The sequence below is a fragment of the Coregonus lavaretus genome (genome assembly GCF_964263955.1).
Source record: "Coregonus lavaretus genome assembly, chromosome: 4".
NCBI classification, from domain to species: Eukaryota; Metazoa; Chordata; class Actinopteri; order Salmoniformes; family Salmonidae; genus Coregonus; species Coregonus lavaretus.
In genome coordinates this window covers 51,981,272-52,001,345 of record NC_139991.1, presented here as the reverse complement: position 1 = coordinate 52,001,345, position 20,074 = coordinate 51,981,272, and the positions used below count along the sequence as shown (strand labels likewise).

The following is a 20,074-nucleotide window of genomic DNA, read 5'->3' as shown; positions in this document are numbered from 1 at the left end:
CATTGTCCATGGACAATTACATACTTCCATCAATATTGTGCATGTAAAAATGTAACTGAAGTATGAACAGAGGCAATTGAGTTTCAAGTAGCAAAATTGCTTTGCATTTTAATGCAACAAATTGCACCATGGTTACACGAAAAGAGAAAGAAAATGTATTTACAAAGGAGAGCAAAATGAGTCTACAAAATGGTGAGGCGGCTCGGATACAAAAAAAAAATCAAAGTAGTGGCATGATTTTTATGGGGGGGGGGGGGGATAAAAAATACATGAACAATGAATCAACATTGAACAGTACCATGTTGAAGTAAAGGCAGCTTGTGGTTGATTTCATCCTCAGGCATCGCAGTCAGACAGGGCAAGGGTGTGGGGAACAGCACAAACTAATACTGAAAACAAATGCATTATTTAAAACGAGAGAAGTAGAAAAAACACAAAGGAACATCTTAGTCATTCCCCCCCTGACTACACAGTGGCATTTCATTGGTTTGGTAAGAAATAACTCCTATAATCAACAATGGTCAGTTTCTCATAAGACAAAGCAAGTGATGTCCTCCATCCATTGAGCCAACAGAGGATCTCTGATGGCCATCCAACTATAGAAGGCTTTTGTGAGGTTTGTAAGTGGTGTGCGTTGAGTGTAATAAAACAGTCAGTCAAGAAGACAAGATGGAAACAACATTCAGAGTTAAGTTGGAGTTTCCTGGTCCTGCACCCTGGTCCCTCTCCAGTAGTGTTCAGTATGGAATAGGACAGTCTGATGTGCCTGAAGAATAGACATTACAATTTTCCTCATCCACGGAAGTATTTGTAAGGCTATATTGCTCTGTTTTAGTTTGGCTTTGGGGAATTACATTGATAGTGTTTTTAAGGCACTCTTTATTCAGATCTTGTGCACAGAAGCAAAAATGTTCCCAGGTAGTCTTCCTGCCCACTTTGCTTATTTCCTCTATGGCACAGTGCTATTAGCATCCATTCAAACTCAATACTGACACAGTCATATCTTCACCATTCATATCACACCACAGAGATCTGCCAAGCTGAGGGAAAAAAGGTAGATGAGGTGACTACCAAAATGAGGTGGAGAGACAATGTGCACTTCCAGACACTCCCCATTACTTCTGGATGGAAACAATACGTGTGCACGCTTTGGCTGTTTCAGTCTCCACAGAGCTGGAAGGCATCCTCAGCCATATGAGGCTTTAAGTTTGTGGCACATTGGCAACTCTGCCAAATGTAAAACACTGACAGTAAAGGAAAGAATGTGATATGCTTTTTGTCTATAGTGTCATAAAAAAAGACATGATCATATAGAAAATGATTGATGAAAAGGTGACATGATGCAGAATTGGGCCCAGGCCTCTCTGGTTAAGGCCAAATTGAACTTGCATTCGTAGTTAAGGCTTTCAGACAAAACACGAGGAAAAACTCATCGAGCATAGTAAACACAGTCTTTAGAGTTTGAAGTGTCCTCCGACATCCTGTAAGGCTGCATAAAGTATATTTCTCCAAGGTGTGCATCATGCTCAAACTGTCCTGTGGCACTGTAGCATGCCCTGCCCTCCACCTCAATGTGAGTTCAGCATGACCACGGTCGAGGAGACACGACCGTGGAACATTACATTAAGGGAGGTTAGGTTCAGCTGGGTTTTTTTTCAGTCAGTGTGGCCTCCTCTCAGCTACCTCTGAACGATGTCACTGATCTCTTTGACAGACGAGAGCAGTTTGCTGAAGTCCTGCTGTGCTCCGCTGGCTCCCCCGGTGGCAGCAGGGCAGATCTGCAGCTCGCGCAGGCTGCTCTCCAGCTTGTTGATGGCCTCGCGGAAGGCAAACTTGTTCCTCATCTGCTGGATGGACTCCACGTAGCTCACGCAGTACTTGGACAGGTTCTTGCCCGCCTCCAGTACGGCGCTGTGGCTACCAGTCTGCTCAGAGTTGCGTCCGATGGCGGTGCGTAGCAGCTCCGTGCCCTCCAGGACCATCTCCCTGGTGATGGCCGAGTTGGGCTGGCGCTCTGGGGGCGCACGCGTCTTCCTCAGGGAGCGGCGGGTGTTCATGAGGGGGATGAAGGCTGTGGGAGAGGTCTGATCTCCTGGGGAGGTGAGGGAGGAGAAGCCCAGGGGGCTGGAGGTGGAGCCAGACACTGAGGAAGAGGTCTTTGACGGCTGTGGTTTAGAGGAGGTGCTGAGGCTGAGTTTCTTGTGGCCCTCCAGGGGAGCGCGAGCTTGGTCACTGGGGCTGGATGGGTGGTGGGACTCTGAAGCCTTGGCTTTGGTGTCTGTGGGGGAGGGGAGCTCCTGAGTGGGGCTGCGGGAGATCTTGCCTGACTTTGTGCTAGAGGGCGGGGGTGGAGGGGGAGCAGGCTTGGGCTTCTGGAACTTCCCTTTCTCCCTGGGGCCGGAGGAGTCCAGGTTGTGTTTGTGGCGGCGGGCCCTGCACTCATCCCCGGCTGCCCCCAGAGCGGGAAACACGTTGGGCTTGAGCAGCTCGGCCTGCAGGGCGCTGGTCTTGGAGCTGTCCAGCCCCTGCCCTGGAAGCCTCCTACCAAGCTTGGGCGTCAGGGTCTGGGGGCTGGACTCAGCGTCCTTAAACACCTCATCCGACGGGTCCTCTGTCTTCTTGGGCAGGCGGGGTGGGGGGGTGAGGGTGCCCATGCGAGGGATGCTGATCTCTGGCTTCTCGTTGGCCCTCTTGCGGGGGAGGGCGGGCTTGCCCCCAAAGGTGCCCGAGTCAAAATGGCCTTTGTGCAGGTCGCGGGGCAGCGTGACGGACTTCCACTCAGTGCGATCCGAGCCTGGGGGCATGCTGGAGGCCGAGGAGGAGCGCAGGAAACGTTTAGAGTTAGACACTATATCCTCCTCGCTGGGTGGAGTGGTGCTAGTCTTACCTCCTACACTGGGCACCACCGGCGTACACTTCTTCCTGGCATGATGCGGGGGGAACAGGGGGCCCGGGTAGGTGGGCGCCCCGTTGGTAATACCCCCTGCCCCGTTGTTGTTCGCACCCAGAAACTTGTTGGGGTCGTTGGTATGTGTATCACTGAAAGAGCCGTTGTTAAAGTCGTTGTCTCGGTGGTCGGGCGCCAGCCCCCGTCTCTCCGGGTGTCCGTCCATCTCCTTGAAAGAGCTGCTGCGTTTGGGCGGGGCGGGCGCCGTCTTCTTCTTCTTCTTGATGAGGTTGAAGAGGCTGTTGCGGGACTTGTCCTTGTCTTTGGGCAGGAGGCGGTCGTCCTCGTTCAGGTTGCTGTCCAGGAACGGACGCTCTTTCCTGGGGAGCATGGGGGACACGGCCACCTCTGGCTCCAGAGCATCTGGGTGAACACACATAGACATGCAAATCATCAGTTGTTTGAAAAACACAACACAGCAACATCATCAGAAAACACTAGTATCAAAAATATAGTAGAAAAAACAACAATAAATTGTCCCAAAGCTCTTTTGGCATCTGTTAAATATGGGTTAAAAACACTTAACGGTGCACTGCTTTGATTAGAGGGGTACGTTAGGTGAGTCTCACCAGGGCTGTCTCCATCTCGGTCTACGTTCCTACGGAGGGTCCTGGTCTTGGTGGGCAGCTGTGGAGCCTGCTGGATGGGGCCCAGCATCACCTTCTTCCCTTTCTTTCCCAGCTCCTTCTCCACCTCTGTCACATGACAAACACACACACACACAACAGCATCAGAGACTGTGTATTAACCTACTTCTTACTCTTATAACCCCTAAACCACGAGTACAGCACCTGGAAAACAGATGGAAAATCAACTCCTCTAAACTGAAAGAGTACTGACCCAAATCTTGTCTGGAAGTGCTTAAAAGCTATTCTCTCTCAATCTGGTTGGATGTCTTAGCAACTCTAGCACACAACCTACAGATAATACCTCAAATTGAAGAGTTATAGTTGTCTTCAATTCAGCTATAACGTGTGTAATTGTGACATGATACGGATGTTCTCACCATCAGAGATGCTGGACTCCTGAAACATGGTCTCAAAGGCCTGGTGGATCTCAGCAAAGGAAGGCCGCTCCGCAGGGTTCCACTTCCAGCCTGGGAGATAGGGAGAGAACAGGAAATGAGGTTTGGTACCAGTCAGAAAACTGTCTGCATGATATAAATGTGGAAAGCAGTCAATTGAAATAAATAAATTAGGCCCTAATCTATGGATTTCACATGACTGGGAATACAGATATGCATCTGTTGGTCACAGATACCTTAAAAAAAAGGTAGGGGCGTGGATCAGAAAACCAGTCAGTATCTGATGTGACCACCATTTGCCTCATGCAGCGCGACACATCTCCTTCACATAGAGTTGATCAGGCTGTTAATTTGGGCCTATGGAATGTTTCCCCACTCCTCTTCAATGGCTGTGCGAAGTTGCTGGATATTGGAAGGAACTGGAGTTTTGGCGAAGGTATAGCCAACTAGTGCTACAGTAGCTAACGTTAAAGAAAAACGTCACTCAAAAACGATATTCAAATAAAAATTATTATGCCACATGCTTCGTAAACAACAGGTGTATACTAACAGTGTATACTTACTTATGGGCCCTTCCCAACAATGCAGAATACAATAAATAGAGTTGACCAGGCTGTTGATTGTGGCCTGTGGAATGTTGTCCCACACTATTGGCGGGAAGTGGAACACGCTGTCGTACACGTCGATCCAGAGCATCCCAAACGTGCTCAATGGGTGACAATGTCTGGTGAGTATGCAAGCCATGGAAGAACTGGGACATTTACAGCTTCCAGGAATTGTGTACAGATCCTTGCGACATGGGGCCGTGCATTATCATGCTGAAACATGAGGTGATGGCAGGGGATGAATGGCATGACAATGGGCCTCAGGATCTCGTCACGGTATCTCTGTGCATTCAAATTGCCATCGATAAAATCCAATTGTGTTCGTTGTCTGTAGCTTATGCCTGCCCATACCATAACCCCACCGCCACCATGGGGCACTCTGTTCACAACTTTGACATCAGCGAATCGCTCCCCCACACGACGCCATACACGTAGTCTGTGGTTGTGAGGCCCGGTTGGACGTACTGCCATATTCTCTAAAATGACGTTGGAGGCGGCTTATGGTAGAGAAATTAACATTCAGTGCACTGGCAACATCTCTGGTGGACATTTCTGCAGTCAGCATGCCAACTGCATGCCCCCTCAAAACTTGTGACATCTGTGGCATTGTGTTGTGTGACAGAACTGCACATTTTAGAGTGGCTTTTTTGTCCCCAGCACAAGGGGCACCTGTGTAATGATCATGCTGTTTAATTAGCTTCTTGATATGCCACACCTGTCAGGTGGATGGATTATATTGGCAAAGGATACATGCTCACTAACAGGGATGTCAACAAATGTGTTCACAAAATGTGAGAGAAATAAGCTTTTTGTGCTTATGGAACATCTCTGGGATCTTTTATTTCAGCTCATGAAACATGGGACCAACACTTTACATGTTGCATTTATATTGTTGTTCAGTATAGTTTGTCATTGAGCACTCAATGACTTCATTCCAGTAGACATTACACAAACAAAACATGATGAAGGTAGTCAGAAAATAATTAGGAAATGACGGGCTAAAGCAAGGCTGTGCCATTTAGCCATAGACAGATGTATGTGTACTCACAGGCCCTCATGAGCTGGTAGACCTTCTCTGGGCAGCCCTCCGGCCGGTCCATGCGGTAGTCCTTCTCTAGGAGCTCATACACCTGGGACAGGTCTATGCCAGGGTACGGAGACATCCCATAGGTGGCGATCTCCCACAGCAACACTCCGAACGCTGGGAGTTTGGGATAACAAAGTACAGAGATGAGTCTATTTGCATGCCAAAACAGGACTACATTCATTGTAATCATAATGATATAAGTCATTCTAAATAACAGAAATACATTTGTCATTGAGTTACTGTGTCATCTTCAAACTCACCCCAGACGTCAGATTTGATGGAGAACTTGTTGTAGGCCAGGCTCTCCGGGGCGGTCCACTTGATGGGGAACTTAGCCCCAGCGTGGGCCGTGTACGTGTCCCCCGTCATCAGCCTGCTCAGCCCAAAGTCTGCCACCTTCACCAGGTGGTTCTCCCCCACCAGACAGTTACGGGCTGCCAGGTCCCTGGAGCACAGAGCGAAGACAGAGGAGCATGGTGTCAAAGGCAGTACTATGTATTTCTTTAGGATGGCAATTCTCTTCTAATATCTATGTCTTTAAGTGTTGGCTGTTGCGTGTGCACCTGAGCAAGAAGCTGAGTCTCAACAAGCTTGACAATTTAAAGCAAATTGGGGAATCGACGAGAGGACATAAATCATATCTTCTAGGCCATCATAAAACATGCTGGGGCAAAGTCAATCTCACAGCAACAGCGCACATATGATATCTCTGTCTGGGGGAGGGGAGGACAATTGATGGGCAAGAGTGAGGGGCAGGAGAGGTTAGTGAAAGGGAAGACATGGGAAGAGAGAGAGAGAGAAACTGAGGAGGTTAAGCTAGTGTCGTGTCTCACCTGTGGATGAAGTTCTTCCTCTCCAGGTACTCCATGGCGGAGGAGATCTGCGTGGCCATGTGGAGCAGCACCACAGCGTTCACCTCCTCCCTGTTACACTCCCTCAGGTAGTCCAGCAGGTTGCCGTGGGTCATGAACTCTGTGATGATGTAGAATGGGGGCTCTCGCGTGCACACGCCTGGCAGAGAGAGAGAGAGGCAGAGTTAGTTACAGCACTGACAATGGCAGTAGTGTGGCATTTCAGGAAGAGACACAATTAAGAGTGAGGATGCATCCCAAATGGCACCCTATTCTATATATAGTGCACTACTTTTGACCAGAGCCCTATGGACCCTGGTTAAAGATAAAGGGAATAAGGTGCTATTTGAGACGCAGCCTGAGACATAATCCAGTAACTCACCCAGTAGCTGTACCAGGTTGGGGTGTTTGATCTCCTTCATGACAGCAGCCTCCTTTAGGAACTCCTCCACCTCCATGGTGTCCTCCTGAGTGGGTGAGAACAGGGCCAGAGGGCCAACCACACACACCAGGTGAAAATAAATTCAAAACAGCTAGCTACATCTACAGTGCCTTCAGAAAGTATTCATACCCCTGGACTTATTCCAAATTTTGTTGTGATACAGCCTGAATTCAAAATGGATTGTAAAATATTTGCACATTATTCTTAAAACAATTCTTCAAGCGCTGTCAAATTGGTTGCTGATCATTGCTAGACAACCATTTTCAGGTCTTGCCATAGATTTTCAAGTAGATTAAAGTCAAAACTGTAACTCGACCACTCAGGAACATTCACTGCAACTCCAGTGTAGATTTGGTCTTGTCTTTTAGGTTATTGTCCTGCTGAAAGGTAAATTAATCTCCCAGTGTCTGGTGGAAAGAAGACTCAACCAGGTTATCCTCTAGGATTTTGCCTGAAAAACTCCCCATTCCTTAATGATTACAAGCAAACCCATAACACGATGCAGCCACCACCATGCTTGAAAATATGCAGTGGTACTCTGTACTGTGTTGTATTGGATTTGCCCCAAACATAACACTTTATATTCAGGACAAAAGTTACTTGCTTTGCCACATTTGCAGTATTACTTTAATGCAAACAGGATGCATGTTTTGGAATATTTGTATTCTGTAAAGGCTTCCTTCTTTTTACTCTGTCAATTAGGTTAGTATTGTGGAGTAACTACAATGTTGTTGATCCATCCTCAGTTTTCTCCTATCACAGCCATTAAATTCTGTAACTGTTTTAAAGTCACCATTGGCCTCATGGTGAAAACCCTGAGCAGCTTCCTTCCTCTCCGGTAACTGAGTTAGGAAAGACACCTGTATCTTTGTCGTGACTGGGTGTATTGATACACCATTCAAAGTGTAAATAATAATTTCACCATGCTCAAAGGGATATTCAATGTCAGGTTTTTTTTTTTATACCCATCTACCAATAGGTGCCCTTCTTTGCGAGGCATTGGAAAACCTCCCTGGTCTTTGTTGTTGAATCTGTGTTTGAAATTCACTGCTCGACTGAGGGACCTTACAGATAATTGAATGTGTGGGGTACAGAGATGAGGTAGTCATAAAACAAATCATGTTAAACACTATTATTGCACACAGATTGAGTCCATGCAACTTATGTGACTTGTTCAGCAAATTTTTACTCCTGAACTTATTTAGGTTTGCCATAAGAAAGGGGTTGAATATTTATTCTGACGGCACTGTAGACTATACGCATTGCTAGCTTTACATGTTTCTACATGGAAATACCTATAGAAGCTTTACAATAAGTGTGTTTGCATAGCAGATGTCTAAAACAGGGGTCCTCTGTTCTACACCTATGTGCCACCAGGTGGTTGTATACTCAGCACAGTTTCCAGACTCAGTTTCCATCACACCATCTGAAACACCACTGTTATTTTCCAACTGCCTAAGACCTCAAGCAGCTAACAAACAATATTGACTACTGCACTATTAACTACTACAAAAAATACAATAGAAAAATACACAAAAAATTAACTACTAAAGACAATATTGACTACTACACTACATTAGGGTGGCAGGTGCCGATGTGCCCTTGAGCAAGGCACTTAACGCTAATTTGCTCCATTGGCACCTGTAAAACAACACATTTCACTCCACCTATCCGGTATGTGACAAGAAAAAAATATTGTCATCAACTCATTCTTATGGTTCAATCTCACTCCCTAGACTCCCAACAAACCCCCTAAAACGTGTACAGTGAGGGAAAAAAGTATTTGATCCCCTGCTGATTTTGTACGTTTGCCCACTGACAAAGAAATGATCAGTCTATAATTTTAATGGTAGGTTTATTTGAACAGTGAGAGAGAGAATAACAACAACAAAATCCAGAAAAACGCATGTCAAAAATGTTATAAATTGATTTGCATTTTAATGAGGGAAATAAGTATTTGACCCCCTCTCAATCAGAAAGATTTCTGGCTCCCAGGTGTCTTTTATACAGGTAACAAGCTGAGATTAGGAGCACACTCTTAAAGGGAGTGCTCTTAATCTCAGCTTGTTACCTGTATAAAAGACACCTGTCCACAGAAGCAATCAATCAATCAGATTCCAAACTCTCCACCATGGCCAAGACCAAAGAGCTCTCCAAGGATGTCAGGGACAAGATTGTAGACCTACACAAGGCTGGAATGGGCTACAAGACCATCGCCAAGCAGCTTGGTGAGAAGGTGACAACAGTTGGTGCGATTATACGCAGAGTTGCAATGATCATGAGAACGGTGAGGAATCAGCCCAGAACTACACGGGAGGATCTTGTCAATGATCTCAAGGCAGCTGGGACCATAGTCACCAAGAAAACAATTGGTAACACACTACGCCGTGAAGGACTGAAATCCTACAGCGCCCGCAAAGTCCCCCTGCTCAAGAAAGCACATATACAGGCCCGTCTGAAGTTAGGGTTAACCCTAACCCTAACTTCACCGCATCAAAGGGACCTTTGGACGGGGCCATGTACCGTCAAATCTTGGGTGAGAACCTCCTTCCCTCGTGGATGGGTATTCCAGCATGACAATGACTCAAAACACACGGCCAAGGCAACAAAGGAGTGGCTCAAGAAGAAGCACATTAAGGTCCTAGAGTGGGCTAGCCAGTCTCCAGACCTTAATCCCATAGAAAATTTGTGGAGGGAGCTGAAGGTTCGAGTTGCCAAACGTCAGGCTCGAAACCTTAATGACTTGGAGAAGATCTGCAAAGAGGAGTGGGATAAAATCCCTCCTGAGATGTGTGCAAACCTGGTGGCCAACTACAAGAAACGTCTGAGCTCTGTGATTGCCAACAAGGGCTTTGTCACCAAGTACTAAGTAATGTTTTGCAGAGGGGTCAAATACTTATTTCCCTCATTAAAATGCAAATCAATTCATAAAATTTTTGACATGCGTTTTTCTGGATTTTGTTGTTGTTATTCTCTCTCACTGTTCAAATAAACCTACCATTAAAATTATAGACTGATCATGTCTTTGTCAGTGGGCAAACGTACAAAATCAGCAGGGGATCAAATACTTTTTTCCCCCTCACTGTACCTTGAGGGTCTTGACGGCCACGGTGAGGCTGTACTTCTTCCAGACCCCCTCATAGACCTCTCCGTACTGGCCCCCGCCCAGCTTGTGCTTCATGGTGATGTCGGTGCGCTCCATCTCCCACTTGTCATAGTTGGGTGACACGCCATAGATGGTGGGCTTGTTGCGTTTGGGTGCCGGGTAGTGTAGCGTGGTGATGAGGCCGTCGGCTACCGTAGAGTGGTGGTGAACCAGCTCTGCCAGGGTGTTGAATCGACTCTCAGACGACACGTATAGCTGGGGAAAGGGAGGAGGGAAGAGGCCATTTCGAGTTTAGATTGTATGACTTAAGCCCATAACAGGAAGGAGATTCAATGACCTTGGGAGTGAGTGGTTAGGTTGGTAGGAGCAACACTGGAGTTAAGGGTTTAAATCCAGCTAGTTACAGACGTTAAATAGGTAACTTTACATTCAAGTGTCTAATAAATTAACACCAAAGAGGACAGATCAAATATTCTGTAATATGAACCAACTGAACTGGCTGGATATGATAACATGTGGAAAAGCAGCACGCTCAAGAAGCATTGAGAGCAAGAAAAGCACTTTCCAGCAGCAGATGATCTCTGGCGGGAGATATTGGTCAAGGCTGACTGAACACAGTCTTTTCCATTGTCCATGTCTTATATAAGACCTCAGTCCCAGATCCTGTGTTCAGTGTGCTTGTATCTACTGTTCCACTCTGGAAACATTCTGTACTCTTCCTAGCTTCACAAATGGATGGACTTTCAGAGTTTAACAGAATGTAAATGGAGATAATGTAGGTAGGTACTGACTGAGTAGGTAGGTCGTGAAAGAACCTGAAAAGAGCAGCATCTGAAGGTCTTGAACAATAAAGAGGCCTGTTCCGTTGTTCAACTACCTCACATTCAGCTTAAAGCTCCAACTTGACCACTTATCAGGGCCTGTCTCAGTAAAAACCATCCCAGCAGGAGCTCGATTTCATTATCACAAGAATCTGGGCGGATCAGAATACTGTCAATCACAGAGTCTGTGTTGTGTGGGGGTGATATGAGGAGTGTTCCACAGACAGGAGAGGTACAGATATTGGAAAAGTCTGCATTCCAGATGGCTGAATGTGAACACAGTGGGAGATAGAGGAACTGCAGGGGGTAGGAAGGGTGGGAGATTGGTCTGTGTGTGTGTCTGTCATTTTGTCTACGTGTGCGTGTTTGTATGTGTGCGCTGGTCTGTCTTTGTCTAGTGGGGAACAGAGGTCGTTTGGAGCATTCCTCTCGTGCATGCCATTCCACTCGCTCACCTCTGTGCAGTGAGGAATGCTGGGATGCATATGACATAGAAAGGATGGCAGCTCTCCTGCAGAGGTGGTTTACCTCAGCTGGCCCGACAGACAGCTGGGTCAAGAGAGGGGCGAAGACAGCTGGCAGACTGACTATCCTAATACTCATACGACTTCTTTCTCCGTCTCCATTCCTCCTGACCACTAATAACGGTTGGTGTAGCACAATAGCAGGGTGTGTCCCAATAGTCATATACGGCCTCCTTTCCTTCAAGCGGACAGGCTTCTGCAATGAACGATGATCGAGCTGAAAATATACTAAGTTAACAATGAACTATTAGGTACCGATTTTTCCATTCCCTGTATCTTCACCTGGATTTGGTCCCCAGCATCTTTCTGGTATCTATTGAGGTCAGTGGTCATGAAGGAGAGGAGAGGCCATTTTAGAGGGTTGGAATGTAGGCCTCTAACCTTAACCAGTTCCAGACCTGCCGTGTCCTCTCTAAATTAGCCTTTCCCAGAGGGGGTACAATAAGCTGCTCTGTGGAGACCTCCACTAAAGCCCACTGTCTGCCTTGGCCACAGTTTAATGGGCTGTATAACCAGAGGAGCTCAGTGAGACAGTCAGGCCACTTACAGCTGCCTACGATAATCACTTAACCAGAGAGAGAGGTAAAACCGCTGGCTGTTTAGGACTTGGGGACATAGGTCTCTGGCAATGGTGGGAAAAGTATCCAATTGTCATACTTGAGTAAAAGTAAAGATACCTTAATAGAAAATGACTCAAGTAAAAGTCGCCCAGTACAATCCTACTTGAGTAAAAGTATCAAAAGTAAATGTAATTGCTAAAATATTCTTAAGTATCAAAAGTATAAATCATTTCAGATTCCTTATATTAAGCAAACCATACGGCACCATTTTCTTTTGTTTTTTAATTTATAGATAGTCAGAGGCACACTCCAACACTCAGACATCATTTACAGATAGTCAGAGGCACACTCCAACACTCAGACATCATTTACAGATAGTCAGAGGCACACTCCAACACTCAGACATCATTTACAGATAGTCAGAGGCCCACTCCAACACTCAGACATCATTTACAAATTAAGCATGTGCTTAGTGAGTTCGCCAGATCAGAGGCAGTAGGGATGACCAGGGATGTTATCTTGATAAGTGTGTGAATTAGACCCTTTTCCTGTCCTGCTAAGCATTCAAAATGTAACGAGTACTTTTGGGAGTCAGGGAAAAAGTATGCTGTAAAAAGTACATAATTTTCTTTAGGAATGTAGTGAAGCAAAAGTAGTCAAAAATATAAATAGTAAAGTAAAGTACAGATACCCCCCAAAAAGTAGTACTTTCAAGTGTTTTTACTTAAGTACTTTACACCACTGGTCTCTGGGCACCTTTACATATGAAGATGTGCTGTGGTGATGCGATAGAGTAGAGGTAGGAGGTGTGTGTGTGTGTCCCGCATATTATCGGTGTGTACTGTATATCCTCACCTTCCCGTCGGAGGCCGTGTTGATCCTGTAGTGGTAGACGCGTCCCTCGTAGCGAAGTGAGATGGACCTCTGCCCGGGGCTGCTCTCACTCTCCCTGACCAGGAAGCTGCCGTTGATACCTGAGCTGAGCAGGTACTCTGCAGCGTTGCGCGACACAGGCCCATGGTACCAGCTGTGCTTCTCTAGGCTGTTGACCGGGGTGATGTAGTTACTGGGCACCCAGCCCTGGCCGTGGTTGGTCTGCGCCTCACACCACTCCCCATTATGGTTGTAACCCAGGACTCGCAGCTTCTCTCCTGCAGCACGGGTGGACATGCCATTAGGGTGAAATCAGGGAAACTACAGGGGGAATCTACACTACAGGCGAGACCTTTTAGAAGTATGGCAGGCGGTTTATATAGACACCACTCCAAGTATATTTCTACTGGTTAAAGGAGAAACGCCACATGTAAAAGAAACTTGCTATAGAATGGTTGGTTGGTTGCTCTAAATTACTAGAATAGTTACTATCCTAAAGGTTCTACATTTTACACAATTGAGGCTACACTTGCGCGGAGCTTATGCTAACTTTTTTTTCCAGTTGCATCATAGACCAACATGAAAGTGCCACATCCCCACTATTCTGAGACTGAGCCAGAGTGGTTAATCCACTGTATCTAATGTAATGTTTACTCAGATTGTGACACTGTTTTTTTTTCTTCCATTGGTCATGGGGTTAGCAGGGTTGACGTCACCACTGTCTGATCCTGGTTTTAGACTCAGCATAGCGGCTCATCATAAACTACAATTCACAAGAGAGTTTAATGCAAAAGTGTATTAGTTAATAATATACATATTTTTAAACATTAACATGAAAACTGTACTTCTAAATAAATGGGAAAACTTTTCAATTTGGAGATACGAAGGTATAAAGCCAACCCAACCTGTTTAGAAAGAAGCCCTAATTTAAGCCCTAATTATTAAATTGTTCTTATAGACTTCTGTATAAAATCTACCACTATATAGCCTTAGTGACACAAATGATTTAGATAGCCTTATTACATAACGTATTTTGCCTCTTTATTTCCTGGTCTTTAAAATGAATTTTTGCATCCCTTCCTCTATAACTCTCTCTCTTTCTCTCTCCTGCCTGCTGCAGCTGCTGCATTGTGTTCCAGCCGCTCCAGTGGAAAGAGCTCTTTGCTACAATGGGACCAGCTATGCTAGTTAGCAACGGCGCTAGCAGTTAGCAACAGCGCTGGTCCAATGATTTGTTTTATTTTTTAACACTGACGCATGGAATCTTTACGTTGTCATAACCTGTATATTTTCGACCTAGCAGAGAATCAAGGAGAGATAGGGAACGGGACGCAAATATGTGTATTTCCAGTCAGTCTAAACCCTCCCCATCCCCCTGAGAGGACACTGTACCCATCTCAGCGCAGTCAGAATTTTAAAATGAAGATAAAAACACAAGCAGTTCACACACACACACACACACACTGTCCTGTTTATCTGCTGCTGATAAGGGCCGTATTGCACATTGACCCCATGACCAAGACAGGTCCCTGACAACAATAAGCCCAGAGAGAATATTTTCACACAGCCTGTTGATGCTCTCTGGGCTATGATGGACGGTTTTACTGTTAATCGTTTCAGAGCACAAAGCCGGTTCTCTGACGGCTGTCCGGATGGAAAACTAATGTACCCTCACAGAGACGGACTCACAGCGCAGAGCTGAGGACTGTTCCATTTGAAGTGACAGTAGCACAACTCCATTCCTGAATTGACAGGAATTTAGATGGATTTGATCGCAACTTTCTGTCACACACACACACACACGCACCCACACACATTCTCTTACCTTTAGTTATGCTGAGAGTGTTGTCCCCACTGGCCACAAAGTCGTACAGCGCAACAAACAGGTTGGGGTCATTCTCGCTGGGTCCTGCCAACAGGTTCTCTTTGGAGTTCCAGCGGGCCGCTTCTGACAGACCCTGGGGCTCAAAGTCTGGTCTCTGGAGAGCTTCTGGAACATACAACAGACATGTCCAACATTAGAACATGTCTTTATTTATTAAACAATTGGACTTTGGGGAAAAGAGCGAGATCGGGACTCGGGAGTGAGTCGATCAGATCTGTGTTAAATAAACCAACAACTAATCAAGCAAATAGACATGTCATAGAAACAGGCATAAGAGAAAGCAATTCTCAATGTGCTGGCATTTCAGAACAGACATGATCATTGCTTCAGTTTTCAGGCTATTCCATGGACACACACAGACACTAACACATTACAAACACTAGAGTCATTCACACCTGTATGTGTTGCCTGTTCTTTAAAAAAAACACTTCAGAGAATTGAGAACCTCCCCACGTCACATCGAAGGAACGTTTCTCAGAAAAAGTTTCATGGTTGCACTATTGTCCTGGCCTGCACAGCAGCTGTGATTTGACTATGGTATTAAAGGCAGCAATATGAACTGAGATCTTTAATAAAGACCAGTCCAATAACATAGTCCATCTCTACAATACCTACCTTTCATTTCCTGGAGTACCACGGCTTTGCTTTCAATTTCAAGACTTTGTTTTCAATAACAAGACTCTCCAATAAGAGTTGACCCATCTTTGCCTCCAATGTTGTAGTAAGAAGGGAAATTCTAGCTGTGTTAAGCTTCCAATAAGGGCTGAAATAACACCGTAAGAGATTACAGGCACTAAAACCACAGATTATGCTCATTATTCTCAAATAATGGGAGTTTGAGAGCCTGAGAGGGATCTGGATGATACATCAATGTTACCAGAACTGGAGCGAGAGAGAGAGAGAGTTGATCTGGATGATACATCAATGTTACCAGAACTGGAGCGAGAGAGAGAGAGTTGCAGAGGAGAGGTCGAAACAGAGAAGGAAAGAGAAAGTGGAAGAGATAGATGGGGAATTTACACTGCAGCCCAGCCGGCCCACACAGTGACTTTATTGTGTTGCCAGCTCAGCTGTCAGCACAAGTGTTTCGGCACCTTGCGCCTCTCACCACACACCTCCTCAGCTCGGACACTAGGCCTGAGAAAGCCAGGGAGAGACATTTGGTCATCTGCTGAGGCCATAGAGATAACCGAGAGAAAGGACAGAGCTATTGGTAGTAGGCTAACCATCTGAGTCTATGCTAAATATTCCATTCAGGAGACAGGGATGCTGTGATATAGTGAACCCTGGCAGAGCACTGAGATTGTTCTGACCTTTATTTGTATCTTATGTCAAACCAACAGCCCTGACAGAGCAATATGGTGAAATGCAGAGCTGTAGGCTATTCTGTGATCTACTGTGGGGCCACATAGTGTGATGAGAGCCACTGAGAGAGAGAGATGGAATAAATCCATGGTTACCACACACAGCTGACAGGCTGGGTGCTATGCGCTGGGGCTCTAACTTGGTCCTGGACAGAGATTAGGGATGTGCATGATGAATATTCCTGAGGAGTCTGTGATAAGAGCATAGAGGCATCTGAACACATTCTGCTCCCCAGCACTGAGACACTGGTAGAGGGGCCTCCTGTTAACGGTGGAGTGTGATTGCAGAGCAAGAACTTCACCATTCAGACAATGATTAGAAAGAAGGTCTCTCACTCTATAATCATTCATGACATTTCAGAATCCGTATCTTTCTAACTATAGGCTACAAGTGCAAGGGTGCTCATGAGGAAAGACAGCTTGATTTCTGAAAGTGAGCGGCTGAAATCAATTAAACTCCAAGGATATGATTCAAGTCGCGAAAAAAAAAGCTATTTGATTTTGGAGAATAAACATTGGCAAACGAAGGTTGTATAGTGAGGAAATAACAGAGTAGATAAACAAATGAGTGTACTGAGTAAGACATGAGGAGGAGGAGGAGGGTGGAGGGGATAGACTGGTCATAAGTGTGTGGGCACTAGAACAGCCAACCCCCCACAGATACTGTGTCCATTTTACTGACCACAAATACCTCTGCTCTTAGTGAGGAGTGACAGCAGACTGATACACTGCATGACAGCATAATCAGAGAGAGAGAAATGATCAAAGCACAGTGCGTAGGTCCATAAGAATCCAAACAGTTCAGTTCTATTACATAGGGCCAAGCTACCTAAGGCGAAGTTGGAAGGAGGGAAAGTAACCCACGCTTGGGCGAGTCTGTTGCATCACCTGGCTGTCGACAACTGTGACGGGTGATCAAGCCTGAGATCTGGAGGTCTAACCACTGTTTGGAGATCCTATCTGGCTCTGTGGCTGGTGCCACTGTAGACTAGTTTGCTCCCCTCAGCTCTACTGTGGTTAGGTCAAACATTGGGGCATTAAACATGAGGGTGAGTGAACCTGCCACACAGAGAGGGACAGGTGTAAATTGCTAGGCTTTATTGACTGCAGAAAAATTAGCCACACATACTGGTGCTATTGGTAATGACAACTGAAAGAAGGGTAAATTGGGGGTTAACTTTCCTCTTGCAAATTAATTCAGTGGATATTCTTCCAAAGAGAGAATTGCTTCATTTTTTATGAGATATACAGAACACTGGATTCCAAATCAGAGACTGTTCTTTCGACATTCTTTTTGATCCATTTTATCTTTGTGTATGTAACGTTATATGAAAGGGTGTGTTTGAAAGATTAATCAACATTCACTTTGCTGGAAAGTGTTCCGGGACTATTTTACGCAATCCTGGGAGCATGTGACATGGGCCATTTCACAGTATTCCATTACAAATCAATTTCACGGTTGAAACTCAATGTACCCCTGATTTCCCAGAATTTCATTAATCTTTGATTCAGGCTAATCCATTTAGCTCATCTTTGTTTCAAGTAGGGCAGAGCGTAGGCTTGGAAAATAAGTACAATGGCACACTTTATAAGGCATGTAGTCTTAAAACTCTATAACTCCGATCAACTTTTCTTTGCACTTCATAATGTAGAAAAGCAATAAACAAGATGTAAATCTTAGCAAAATGCAAAAAGTGAAAAGGAAAGCGTAGATTTAGATTATATCCTCTCTCCTCATAAACAAAAGTAAAACGGGCCCAGCCGGGAATCTGATTTCCTTGTATTCTCTCCACCCTCTCTTTTTTCCCCCTTCTTTCCTCTGCTGCGAGCCAGTGTGTCTAGCTTCCCTCTCCCTCCCCCCTGCTCTCCCCCTCCTCCGCTTTCCAGAGCACAGGAACGATAGAAGACTCATCTTCTCCCTCTCTCGACCTTCTCGCCCCCTGCCCAGCACAACCAACTCCTCTACACTGTCCTCTCCTTTCTTTCTCTGACTATCTTTGTCTTTCTCTGAGAATCAATCCCAAAACAAAACTCCCAATACCCCATGCCAACCCCTCTACAGCAGTATCTCAAATTCTTACCTTCCAAGTAGCAGCTGGAGGAGGACGAGAGGCCTTTCTTAGATTTACACCCCACCAATTTCAGGCAAATCTCCAACATTTTCATTTGCTTTCTTTCGCTTCCACTTGAAAAATCCTGTTAGTTTGTCGGCCCAGTGTCCCTTCGGTTTCCTTTCAACGGCAGATCAACAGAAAAATGTTTTAAATTTTCCGTGGTCTGTCATGAAAAGACAAAGAACATGAAAAAAGAACAAGACAAAAAAGTTTGAGGAACAAGGGATTCTACTTTTCTCCTCAGAATCTTTGGCTGTTACCCCCTTTTCTCTCCTCTCTTCCACCAAACAGAAAAGCGAACTCTGTGCTGCCAGCAAAGTCTACAAACTTTCTAGTCCAAGCGGCTCCATCTTTTTTTTCCTCTCTGGTTTTGGTTAGCTCCTCTCCGGAAGAGGCAGAAACGACCCAAAGGTGTCCGAAAGCGTGCTGGACATGCGGATGTGTCAGTTGAGTGGGCAGTAGGGCAGTCCGGATGGTGCCATTCCCTCTCCAGTCCCCTGTGGGTGTATGTGTGTGTCCGTTAGCAGGAGAATCACAGGGACTCACTCGTGCTACAGGCTGCCAACAAAGGGCCTCTTTCAGGATCTGCCTGCTGCACTGAATGACATCAGCTGGTTGGGCACTCCCACCTCCCCCAACACACACTCAAGAAAGAGGGAGAGAACCACTATACACACACACACCAAGAAGAACACAAACAGAAACACGCCAGTGTGCCAAAAACGCATCCAAAAAGAGAGATGAAACCTCTGTTGACAACCAAACTTGAAGTTAAAACTGTAAAGTCCATTCTGAAAAGTTTCTCTTTGTCCTTCTGTTTGAGAGTCACAAGACACTTTTTCTAAAGCCCCTCCTCCAAGACTTCAAACCCCCACCCCCACTTCTCCCCCTCTTCCTCTTTTCCCCCCCTTTCTTTTGCTCGGATCTAAAATGTTTACAGGTTAGAGAATGGGGTCTGGAAAATGGCTGGCTTTTTAAAGGCACAATAGTTTGAGCTTTGAGTAGAGAGCTAATCCACAGTCAGATAACAGAGAGAAAAGCTCTCCCCCTGCGCCCTCCCTTAACTTTTAAACTACTCAAATAAGGTTAAATTGCCCCGGGCTGTGTCAACTGGAGGTGAACTGTGATAATTGTGAAATCTAATATGTCTCAACTGATAAAATAAAGACATTAATCTAAAAAGAAACATGCAGGGCCATGTGCTTCTAGGGAGCGAATGTTTGGCTGTTTCTGTGAGGAACAAAGAATCTTTGGCAGAAGTCAGGCACTCTTGCGACATGCCTTTCTCTAGCTCTGTCTTCCCTCAGCTGTCTTTTTAGAGTGGCCATACTGAACTCATGTGTTGCGTCATACTTTAGCATCTTATGCCTTGGCAATGTTATCAACAAGAGTCACTTGAATGAATAGGCAATAAACAGGCACGACCATGCAGTCGCTCCAAAACCAGAACATTGACACAATAAAAGGTGCAGAGGTAATTGTGGGCAAATTAAGAGTTATCACTGTAGATGGAAGGCAACGCTCAATATAGTCATCGGATAGACTTGTGACTTCAGTCAAGAGCAGTATCCCTCAAAACAGCAAATTATTCACTTCCCTTTGTGCAGATGCTGTGTGTGTGTGTGTGTGTGTGTGTGTGTGTCTGTGCGTTACCTCTGCAGAGTTCAGAGAGAGGCAGACTTCAGCGGGTGACTCCAGACTGGCTGGAACCTTAGATCTGTCACTCCACAGCCCAGAAGCATGCTGATAAAAGGACTGAATAAAGGCCAGGAGCCTGTTGCTGTAGTTATGCCCATCTATGAGGTGTGTGTGCGGCGGTGTTGAAGGTGGTAATATACCACCAAGAAGACAATAGGATTCTCCTATCAAGA

The 20,074-nt window shown here is 45.6% G+C and overlaps 1 protein-coding gene across 1 annotated transcript; it reads right to left on the bottom strand.

The window, feature by feature from the left end:
- Positions 1-76: 76 nt before the first annotated feature.
- LOC311128371 (tyrosine-protein kinase ABL1-like) lies at positions 77-18,769 on the bottom strand. Its single transcript, XM_084160487.1, has 11 exons — positions 18,171-18,769; positions 14,666-14,830; positions 12,823-13,118; positions 10,045-10,317; positions 6,897-6,981; positions 6,497-6,674; positions 5,924-6,108; positions 5,625-5,777; positions 3,954-4,043; positions 3,517-3,642; positions 77-3,310 (listed from the first exon to the last, which is right to left on the bottom strand). The coding sequence occupies exons 1-11, from the start codon at positions 18,253-18,255 to the stop codon at positions 1,680-1,682; spliced, it is 3,267 nt and encodes a 1,088-aa protein (XP_084016613.1). The 5' UTR covers positions 18,256-18,769; the 3' UTR covers positions 77-1,679.
- Between the last annotated feature and the right edge of the window lie 1,305 nt (positions 18,770-20,074).

Excerpts from the sequence above, each read along its gene's own strand:
- LOC311128371 (XM_084160487.1), bottom strand. The coding sequence starts at position 18,255 with ATGAAAATGTTGGAGATTTGCCTGAAATTGGTGGGGTGTAAATCTAAG. Across the intron at positions 14,831-18,170 it reads CTCCAGCTGCTACTTGGAAG|AAGCTCTCCAGAGACCAGAC; the intron begins GTAAGAATTTGA and ends TGTATGTTCCAG. Across the intron at positions 3,643-3,953 it reads GGAGTCCAGCATCTCTGATG|AGGTGGAGAAGGAGCTGGGA; the intron begins GTGAGAACATCC and ends GTCATGTGACAG.